Source organism: Rutilus rutilus, assembly GCF_951802725.1.
Source record: "Rutilus rutilus genome assembly, chromosome: 3".
In the NCBI taxonomy this organism is placed as follows: Eukaryota; Metazoa; Chordata; class Actinopteri; order Cypriniformes; family Leuciscidae; genus Rutilus; species Rutilus rutilus.
The window spans coordinates 20,414,580-20,425,517 of NC_140211.1; the positions used below are offsets into that span (position 1 = coordinate 20,414,580).

The window sequence follows — 10,938 nt, forward strand, 5'->3', positions numbered from 1 at the left end:
GACATATGGTAGTAACTTAGAATTCTTTAAGTAGGCTACTATGTAAATTAAATGGTACATGACAATTGTAGGCCTAATCTTTCAGTGCCATGCAATACACAGCCAAGACAAGTGCAAGGTTTTATCATATGATGCCATCACTGTGAAACAACAGTGATTTTTATATTCGATTGCCTATGAACCTATAAACTACGCTGGAAACTAAATTCTTGATTTGGCCCTATATTGTAAAAAGCCTAAAGCCCCCATGAGCTGGCATTTTCATCAGGCCCCAAAAGCAACATGTATTATGATACATAATTATGAAATATATTATGGTAGAGATAGAACACAATGTAATAGAATGCAATTATAGTAGCCTAGGCTATATTTTGTGTTGGTTACTGTCTTGTTGTGTTGCACACATATTTTTACAACATTAAAGTCGCTTTCTAAAAAAAAAAAAACTACCATTAGGTGGGAGTAAAGTAGCATACTAACAGTTGAATGCATGACGCACTAGAGTTAGCGGAAGTGACGCAGTTTGTGTGGATGTGGGACTGACTGTCATGGATGAAGTTGGTTCACCGGCGCGCCGTCGCGGTGGTCCGGCGGGGCTCTCCGCGGTGCAGTTCGACACCATAGAGGGTCTGACAGAGCTGGAGGATCTGGAGCGAGTGTATGCGCAGCTATGTGCCGAAGAGGTAAATATGTATTAGATGAAACACAGTGTTCGTTCGTTAGTCCCTTTGAGCTTTATGACTAGTAAGGGTAGATAAAGGCTTTTCGGCTGTGTCAGTTCATTTATTATGAATAAGAATTTAGTGTGTGCCTGAACAGCGTGTGGATGTTGACTGTACATTGGCATGAACTGAATATAAACAAACGCACCTCCCTGACAGGCGGAAGTGGAGGTGGAGTTGGGCGCTCTTATGGGGCAGCAGAGCAACATCGAAACAAAGATGCTCGCCCTGCAGAGGATGGGGTGAGTGTATGTGTTATACCTAACCTATGCTTTTGAACTGAAAGATTAGCATAGTGTGGTGTTAAATTGTGTGTTTGTTTTTCCTCAGACCAAACTTGCAGCTGATCGAGGGAGATGCTGTGCAGCTTTCTGGCATGATCAACTTTACATGCAGCCTGGCAGAGAACGTCAGCAGCAAAGTCAGACAGCTGGACCTCACCAAGGTGGCCAACATACACATTCTCATGATGATATGAACTTCTGTTTATTAGACAGCATCCACTCAAGCTTTGCACCTGGTTTATGCGGTTCTGTTTCAGAAAAGGCTGTACCAAGCAATTCAGCGGGCAGATGATATTCTAGACCTGAAGTTCTGTACAGATGGTGTTCAGACTGCCCTGCGTAACCAGGACTATGAGCAGGCTGCCGCCCATATTCATCGCTATCTTTCTCTTGACCAGTCAGTGATTGAGCTCAGCAAGCAAGGTGGAGAGGGTGAGTACTTTTTGGGCTATTACAAGCAACTATTGCAATGAACAATCTGCTACACATAGTTATGCAAATTGTTAAATGTGATTTGTAGAAATAATATATGTAATGCACATATTGCTTAAACCGATATGCACAGATACTTAGAAATCAGATGCTTATTTTATTATCTCTCTGTATGCTATACAGGCAGTGCAGTTGAAGCTAGCCTTGAATTGCTGCAGGAAGCAGAGCGCAATCTGAAGGTGCTGGTTACAACTCGACTGGAGGAGGCGGTTGCCACAGGCGACTTGCCTCAAGTGGAGCGCTTTTTCAAGATCCTTCCTTTACTGGGACTCCATGAGCAGGGACTTGCACGCTTTGCTCAGTACCTTTGCAGTCAGGTAGGAGCATGTGTGAATGTCCAGCCTACATGACCAGTGAAACCCGTTGAGAATGCTTTGGTTCGGTTATTGGGGTTCTAGTGTTAAGACTTGTGTCTTTTGCTCGCTTCTCTTTCAGTTGGCCAGTAAAGCAGAGGAGAACTTACTCCTGGCTGTTGGCTCTGATCTTGGTGAACGCAGAGCACCGGTTATCTTTGCTGACACCCTCACTCTGCTGCTTGAAGGTAAGATCATCGCTGTTAACTTGGCAATATTTATCATGTTTAAATGAATCAAGATCAACCAGCCTTTGTCTGTATCTTTTAGGTATTGCACGCATTGTTGAAACCCATCAGCCCATAGTGGAAACATACTATGGACCAGGCCGACTGCACACACTCCTTGCACACCTTCAGAAAGAGTGTGACAAACAGGCTCAGAAAATAGTGGACAAATTCATCCAACAGAGAGATTACAACAACAAGGTGTGTGTAGTGTGTCTATACCACAAGTTTTTCATCTTTTAGATGCTACAAACCCCAAAATATGATCATTCTTTTGTGACGGACCCCCGTCCTAAAATTTAAAGGAATCTATTTTTTTAATTATTATACTGTATATTTTTTCTACTCACTATTCATTTTTCTATTTCTATTCATTTAATTATTTATTTGAATCTTATTATTTGTTATGTATTCATTCTTTTTTTAAACAGTTTTACACTTTTTCATGGACCCCCTGTCATTCCGTTGCGGCCCCCTAGGGGACCCCAGTTAAAAAAAACCTGATCTATGCTATGTGCTGTATCGGTGTGTTTATTTGCTGTACAAGATGTTTGCATCTTGAATAAAGTGCATTTTTATATATATTTATACACACATGTGTACTTTTTACATTTGTTTTGCAATAGTTTCAGGTTGTCCAGAGCAGCATGATGAGGGGCATGACTACAGAAAAGATTGAACCCAGGTGTGGCACATATAATAATTTATCATGAAGATTGTATGAGTATCTTGTGAATACAAGGTGTTTTATTTATTGTGTGTTTAATGTTTAATCTAGAGACTTGGATCCTGTGTTATGTGAGGTTACCTTAATGAACTCAAGAGCCGAGCTGTACTTTCGATTCTTGAGGCGGCGTATTGTTGCTGACTTTGAGGTTGCAGATGCAATGGCAGATGAAACTGTTATACAAGGTAACACCTAACTTTTCATGGGATGGTATAAGACATTACTATATAAAAATAATTTCTACATAACTGCCATCAGATGTAGCCTAGCAGTTAGCACACATGCTACTGCTCATTAAGCTGTGGTGCTCATTCAGGCATCACAATACTTCTTGATCCTATTTCTCCCCATCATTGCCTGTTGAGAACAAAATGTATGTAACTAGGGTATACAAATTTAGCATGTTGTTCAGTGTTGATTCTATGTAGTGAATATGTTGATTTTAAAAATGTATACTTGTACTCAACATTTGCTTGTATTGTTAATACTTGTTTTGTTGTTTCTAGAGCATCAGCAGAGTTTAGAACAGTTACTGAAAGATTGTCAGCTGAGCCGCGCTATGCAGGAGCTGATTGGCTATTACGTTCCCATGGAGGAATATTACATGAGAGAGTCCGTCAACAAGGTGCGCCACATATGCACTCAATAATTTCGTGCTGTCTTGTGTGAATGTACATTATACCTGAATCAGAGATTATTGTCAGGCACATGCACACTCCTATTCAAAAGTTTGGGGTCTATAAGATTTTTTTAATAAATGAAATGAATTATTTTATTGAACAAGGAAGTAGAGCTGCACAATTCTGGATAAATTGAACAAATCTGTTAAATGGTTGTGGGACCCCCTCGAAAACGAGATGATACATCTCAAGGGGTTTATCCTAATAATAAACAAATTTGAACAAAATGATTCAATGACAAATACATTTTTTAACATTCACTTGTCGCCACCTACTGGTGAAACGACGTAATTGATATAATCTTTATTTGAAGCACCAAGTTACTTTTAAAAGGTGATTTACTCCATTTTGATTGATTTCTTTGGCAGAATGAATGTCAAGTCACTTTTTATAGCGCTTTATACAATATGATATGATTTCTTCAAAGCAGCTTTACAGTGATCAACAGGAAAAAAAACATTTCAATGATGCAAACAGAGTTCATTTCACCTATAAAGCAGCTCTAAAAAGAAAATCTTGTCATTGTTCTACTGAAGTCAGTTCAGTGTTGATTCAGTTCTAGTAATGTCATCGTCCAACTCACTTTAGTTCTCAGTTCTCATAGGATGATTAATATGACTTTATAGGCAGTTGTCATGGACACCGCTGAGGTGGGTCAGCTGAGCTCCAGCATGGTGGACGATGTGTTCTACATTGTGAAGAAATGTATCAGCAGAGCTCTCACCAGCAGCAGCTCTGACTGCGTGTGCGCTATGATCAATCATGCAACCAGCGTTCTGGAGACAGACTTCAGGTATTCGCACAAATTTGGAATGTAATTATTTAATTATTGTTACTGATGATGACTAACTGCATGTGAAGAATTATTGTTGTGGTTGTTGAAGATTTAGAAATTCACATCAGAGAATTTCTGGAAACTGCATTGTTATTGAATATCTAATCATCCGCTATACCTTTTGCAGAGAGGTGTTAGTAAGTAAGCTGCGAGCTGGATATCCTGTCAGTGCTCTGCAGGACCTGCAGCGTGGGGTCAGCAGTGCCGTCAGTCTGATGCAGAGCAGTCTACAGCAGGGCAAGATAACAAACCTCACACAAACGCTTGGGATTGAGAGCCAAGAGCAGGCAAAGAGTGCCTACTTGGTCAGCATCAAGTCTTTCTATCGCACACTCTGTGTCATGTAGTGTTTAAGTATAATAATGATTATTTTGTTTTTCTCTCAGGTGACTCTCAATAATGTGGAGGTCTGCAGTGAGAATATCAGAACCCTGAAAAAGAATCTAGAGGTCAGTGTGATGCGACTTTCTTTCATCAAGGATTATTTTGTTTCTTCCAGCCAAACACCAGCAACTCTGTCATTTGCTCACCTCATGCCATACAAGAGACCAATAGGACATTTCTTCCATGTGTCATGTCACTTGTTTCTTGTCTGGTCTTTTGTTTAGTTTGAGTTTCCTGTTACTGTTTTGTAGTTCTGCTCCAGTTTCCTGTTTCCCTCATTACTCCCTGATTATTTGCACCTGTGTGTATTACCCTTTGTGTGTAGAAGCCCTGGTGTTTCCTGTGTTCATTGTCAGGTTTTGTTCATCCATGGTTGCATGTCACTCTGTTACATTCCTTGTGTTTGGATGTTTTCTTGTTACTTTATCATTAAAAACCTTAATCTCCATTTAGATCCTGATCTCCTTCATCTTGCGTTATACCATCGAACACAAAAAGAGAAATTTGGAAATCTTTACCATGCAATTACAGTTAATGCGGATAGTCGCTTTCTAGCCCTATAAACATAACATAAAAGCAGTCCAAATAAACTCACTTTTTGTGTCGCATGGAAGAAAGAATGTCTCTCAAGGTTCGAACGGCATGAGGGAGAGTGAACTAATACTTGAAATTTTCAGAAATGTTTGGGGAAGCGTTTCATCCAGTGGTAAAACTTAACCAACTATGCATAATACCTTGCATGGTTTGCTATATTTGGAAATGAGACATGCCAGTCAAAAACACTTTACTGATTGCATCCCTAGAACATGATGTCAGAGCATTCTTCTTACTAGCTTGAGTTGTTGTAATCAAGTGATAAACACTGGAAAAGTTTAAATCCTCTGGTCTTTCTGGCTTATGCTGACATTTGATGTTGTTGTGTGCATTCTGAATTGCTTTCTCTTCCTGTCCATCTCAGAGTGATTGTGCCAAGTTGTTCAGTCAGGGCGCAGGCTCAGATCATGCAAAGGCTAAGATTGACAGCTGTCTATCTGATTTGGTCACCACCTCTATCAAATTCAAGGACCTCCTCCAGGTCAGTGAGAATCTGTTTACACACTAGTGTTCACAAGTATGGGTCGGTAAGATTTTTTAAACGTTTTTGAAAGAAGTCTTTTATGCTCACCAAGGCTACATTTATTTGATCAAAAGTACAGTAATAACAGTAATATTGTGAAATATTATTGTAATTAAATATAGCTGTTTTCTTTTTTTAATATATTAATATGTAATTTATTCCTGTGATGGCAGGGCTAAATTTTCAGCATCATTACTCCAGTCTTTTGTATTACATGATCCTTCAGAAATCATTCTAATATGCTGATTTGGTGCTCAAGAAACGTTTCTTTATTATTATCAATGTTGAAAATAGTCATGCTGCTTAATATTTGATACATTTTTTTTATTTATTAATTGAAAGGTATCTAAGGTATAAAGGTATTATTTGAAATAAATCTTTTGTAGCCTACCAATAAATATATAATTATAAATGTCTTTACTTTCACTTTTGATCAATTTTAATGTATCCTTGCTGAATAAAAGTATTAATTTCTTAAAAAAAGATCTTACTGATCTTACTACAAAATCTTGAATGCTTGAATGTTTTTCTTACCGGTTTGTGTATGTGCAGGAGGGGCTACAGGAGCTTAACAACACCTCTATTAGACCACAAGTAAAACCCTGGATCAGCAGCTTCTTGTCTGTCTCACACAATATTGAAGAGGTATGAGATGATAACATCACCATATCTACCACTATTGACAGAGAGGAAATAAAAATGTCTGCACTTAAGAGTTTCCATCCACCTATTTTTATGTGCATTGGATGAATTCCAGTTGAATTTATGCGCAAATCCAGCTTCTTCTCTTTTTTTTTATGCAATATCCCAAAATGTGCATAAAATAGGTGCATAAGAAACATACATAATAAATGTATTATCCAAGAATAATGCATGAGAAAACATGCACATAAACTACAATGGAAACGCATTTACCGAATAAATTCCTCAATGCGGCGCACATCAAAAAAGATGTGACTTTGCGCGATGGGAAGGCATAACTGGACCGGTCTCGATGCACAGCATCTGAAACGCTGTTTTGGTTGTTCTAAAATGCCTGAGCAAAATCTGTCATCAAAGTGGTTCAGTATAATTACCTCCCAGAGCTCTTACACGACTGCGTTCCCAAACAGTAGAGATCCACGTCTAAAAGCAAGATAACTTTATTTGCGTTTCATCTGCGCGTTCAAGTAATTTTATTATATATGAAAATATTATATACAGTGCCTTCTCCTACTGCAGTAACTTCCATTTTCCTTAGTTATATTTAGCGGCAGTTTATCAGGAAGTTACTTAGTTTTTTTGGCTCACTGGATGGAAACGGTGCTTATTCGCAAATGTTTTAAGTGATATTCCAATTTTGCGCATAAGTTAAGTTCGCAACTATGGATGGAAACATAGCTAATGATAGGATGGAAAATCAGTTGTATGCTTTAATCCTATGATTTATAAATGTTATCTGAGGATTTACAAGTTACTTTCTTTTGTTGTCTTTAGGAAGAGTTCAGTGAGTATGAAGCCAATGATCCTTGGGTTCAGCAACTCATTGTCCAATTGGAGCAGCTCATGGCCGAATTTAAGGTACATTTATTTTAATCCACTTTACACATGCGCACACACACACACACACATCCATTCTAAAATGCCTCTCTGTAGGTGGGCCTGTCTCCAGTCATCTACGATAATCTAACTAGCCTGATGACCAGTCTCATAGCAATGGAGATGGAGAAGACAGTGTTCAAATGCACCTTCAGCAGGGTGAGATGTAAACACCCTGCACAAATGAGCACAACAGCTACGTATTTGCTTAAAAACACAGACATCCTAACTGTCCTGTTGATTCTGGGTTGTAGCTTGGTGGATTACAGTTTGATAAGGAGCTGCGTGCTTTGGTTGCATACCTCTCCTCTGTCACCTCTTGGACCATCCGGGATAAGTTTGCCCGACTCACGCAGATGGCAACTATTCTCAACTTAGAGAGGGTATGTGGCTTTTTGACTGGCATTTAAAAATGTTACTCATTGAAATCTGGTCTATGACTAAGAGGACAGTATCATTTGGAATTTTGTTTGATTTTGTGTCTTTCTTCTTGAGGTGTCTGAGATCCTGGATTATTGGGGACCCAACTCTGGGCCTTTGACGTGGCGTCTGACCCCTGCGGAAGTTCGGCAGGTCTTGGCTCTAAGGGTAGATTTCCGCAGCGAGGACATTAAAAGATTACGACTCTAACAAAAACACTTAAAACGTGGTCTCATTCAGGCTAACCTGAATGAATGTATGTTATCTCTGAACATTTGTATACACACAAATTGTTTTTTTTAAACACATGTAATAAATGTATTACCAACCAACATTGTGGATCAGATTGTTCTTCAGCTATTCTGAAGCTTACCTTATAATTGAAGGTCAATATCTTCTGTCCACAAATGTTTTTTTTTGTTGTTTTTTTGCTAAATACTGGAAAGTTTGGTTAATTTGAGGAGGCTTTACTGAGCACAGTTAAAGGTATTGCGGAGGATGTTTTACTTCCGGGTGGATCACCTATACTATTGGTCCTACTAATTGTCAATCATTCTGGTGAATCAATCAAACTTATTCAAAAAGTGGAGAGGGCGGGTCTTATCTAAAATTCGGAAAGATCCTCCGCTATACCTTTAATTAACAAGAAAACAGTTTCCTTGAATAAATGTGATGGCACAAGGCTTCAAATAGAAAAGTAGTAGATTTTTTTAGTGTACAATATAGCAATATATCCATAACTTGTGTCGTACAGAATCTTAGAAAAAAATATTCAGAACTAAAAAAAATTGTTGTTGTTGCTTAAATGTCATACCATAAAAAAAAGAGTCCCACAAGTTATAGTTCAAAAGCAGTTTACTTCAAACCATTCATATTTTCTAACTGCATTAACCTGCATGTAAAGAATCGGTTCACCTGGACCAGAAGCTCTGACCTGATGCACTCTGATATTAAAAAACAAACATAAACAAATGATAAGCAGTTGTTTGTTTACACACTTATATGAAGCAGTCTCTGTGTGCATGTAACATGATGTGTGGCAGTAAGCAGATCTTGAATCTCCTTCCTTCAACACACAAACAACACAATCGTGTATCATTAAATATAAAATGAGAAGGACCAGTCTGCTGAACTCATCTCAGTCCCCGTGTAGCGCTGTGCCTGACAGCTCGTGCAAACAGGTTGAACTCATGTATCTGCGCTCTAACACACACAGCCTATCTACCATTTCTGAGTCCTGGAGGAAGCTTAAATGAGAACTACGATGAAACTTAATTGTCGTCGCCTTGTCTTACAGAAGCACAGACCGTCCTATGCGTCTTTAGTCCGTCGTTTCTTTACGTTGTTTGTCAGAGTTTTCTCTTGATGATGGTGTTGGCGGAGATCAGGCGGTCCCGCTCGCGCAGCTCCTCCTGCAGTCGTGCCTCGTTGACCCGCAGCTGTCGGATGGTGTTCTTCATCTCCTTCATTTTGATCTCCATCAGCGCGATTATGTCCCGCTGCTCGTTCAGCTTCCGAAGCAGTTCCGCAGACGTTGTGCCGGTGGTGAGCGAGTACGAGTGATCCGCCCCGCACAGCGCGAGGTCGGCCACGGGGCACTGCGTGCTGTCCCCGGATAAATCTGAACCCGAGACCACCGCTGTAAGGCAGGAACCGTCCCCCGAAACGGTGAGGTCCACGGGCGCGATGTACTGGCCGTTCTGACCTATCTGCACCACGGTGGTGTTTTCGGTGTCCCCCTCTTCCTCCACTGGTGCTGACTCGTTAGCCGTGGAAACGACCGAGCTGATGATGGGCACGACCGCGGACACCTTCCTGCTCCTTCCCCGTCTACTCTTCCTCTCGTTCACCCCGCGCAGAGGGAAAAGGGTCGGGACGCGAATGGTGTAGGTTTTCCTGCCGCCGGGGAAGTGGACGCTGCAGACCCGGTGGCCGGTGGTGGGCTGGAAAGTGCTGAAACAGCCGCTCACCCCGGCCCGCGAAATGTTCTTCAGCCATATCTCTCGCTGAGTGGGATCCTTTGGAAAGGTGTAGAATCGCAGATCGCGGTCCCGGTGTGAGTTATTGTAGCATCCGGGCACGCAGCAAGTAAAGCCGGGCATGATTTTGTAAAAGATGCACCAGTAACACTGCAGTCCCTTAGAAGTTTCCCTAATTTTGTTTTGTTTGGTTCCTTCGTGTGCTGTTATCCAGACCAGCGGCCTACAAGCGGAACTACACGTCCCACAATACTTACGACTTCCTGTTTTGGTTTCAAATGCTAGTCGATAGATTTGCGTCTGCGCAAATATACGCCAGTTTGGCTTAATAATTCAAAACCAGGAGTGGTTTAACAATGTTTTAACGACTATAACTTGCACCATCTTTATAAATTATATTTATATGCTACAAATGGAACTAGATTTAAACCCATGCAAAGTACAAAGTGCTTTTGTTACAAGCTGTATTGTAGCACTAAATTAAACCTTTTTAATTTGTGTGTATCAGTTTATTAATAATTATGCCATCCCACAACATTTTAATTGGAAATGGTACCATTTATAGCGAGCGAATTTGAAACATTTTAATTCACAACATAACAAATAAAATAAACAGAAAAATACATAGGCTACATTTAAATAACGGCATCATCATGACATACTATAGTGTAACCTTTATATCACTGGGCAGTTTAAGGTAAATGGAATTACAGAGTCTTCAAAACAAACAAGAAGACCATATATATTGAATTAAAACAAACTAAAAGTATTTTATTTCAAAGAATGTGTTATTGTCAGGGAAATTGCCTTTTAATGTATGAAATATAGCCATCATATCAGTAGCAGCATGATCAACTGAGAATAGATACAAAAAGATATGATACATATCCTATATGTTAGCACTTCAAAATGACAACCACTAGCCTAATATTTCTAATCATGCTTGTAACATCATATTTAATAGAGTCCAAAGCATATACTCAAAGGTCAATCTAGGGTGCTTATCTTCATGATAAACCACAAACATTGTGTAAATTTGCTTTTGTACCTAAAATAAAGAGATTAGAGATTAATACAAATTTTCTTTTTCAACAAATGGTCATATAAACTAGTTTATTTAGAAATATGCAGAGGTGAACA

General features: G+C 39.6%; 2 protein-coding genes across 2 annotated transcripts; one reads left to right on the forward strand and one right to left on the reverse strand.

The window, feature by feature from the left end:
* The first annotated feature begins 472 nt into the window (after window positions 1-472).
* cog4 (component of oligomeric golgi complex 4) lies at window positions 473-8,151 on the forward strand. The gene is made up of 19 exons (XM_084406026.1): window positions 473-683; window positions 882-964; window positions 1,053-1,167; window positions 1,264-1,438; window positions 1,622-1,815; window positions 1,934-2,039; window positions 2,122-2,279; window positions 2,705-2,763; window positions 2,857-2,990; window positions 3,312-3,430; window positions 4,112-4,278; window positions 4,448-4,625; window positions 4,707-4,769; window positions 5,663-5,779; window positions 6,374-6,466; window positions 7,298-7,381; window positions 7,457-7,558; window positions 7,654-7,782; window positions 7,895-8,151. Exons 1-19 carry the CDS (start codon window positions 549-551, stop codon window positions 8,027-8,029), a joined length of 2,346 nt encoding a protein of 781 aa, XP_084262152.1. The 5' UTR covers window positions 473-548; the 3' UTR covers window positions 8,030-8,151.
* A 104-nt stretch (window positions 8,152-8,255) lies between these two features.
* thap11 (THAP domain containing 11) lies at window positions 8,256-10,390 on the reverse strand. The gene has a single exon (XM_084406030.1). It carries the CDS (start codon window positions 9,919-9,921, stop codon window positions 9,169-9,171), a length of 753 nt encoding a protein of 250 aa, XP_084262156.1. The 5' UTR covers window positions 9,922-10,390; the 3' UTR covers window positions 8,256-9,168.
* Between the last annotated feature and the right edge of the window lie 548 nt (window positions 10,391-10,938).

Coding starts and splice junctions, on each gene's coding strand:
- cog4 (XM_084406026.1), top strand. CDS start 549: ATGGATGAAGTTGGTTCACCGGCGCGCCGTCGCGGTGGTCCGGCGGGG. Junction 2,040..2,121: donor CCTCACTCTGCTGCTTGAAG/GTAAGATCATCG, acceptor TGTATCTTTTAG/GTATTGCACGCATTGTTGAA. Junction 4,626..4,706: donor AGGCAAAGAGTGCCTACTTG/GTCAGCATCAAG, acceptor TTTTTCTCTCAG/GTGACTCTCAATAATGTGGA.
- thap11 (XM_084406030.1), bottom strand. CDS start 9,921: ATGCCCGGCTTTACTTGCTGCGTGCCCGGATGCTACAATAACTCACAC.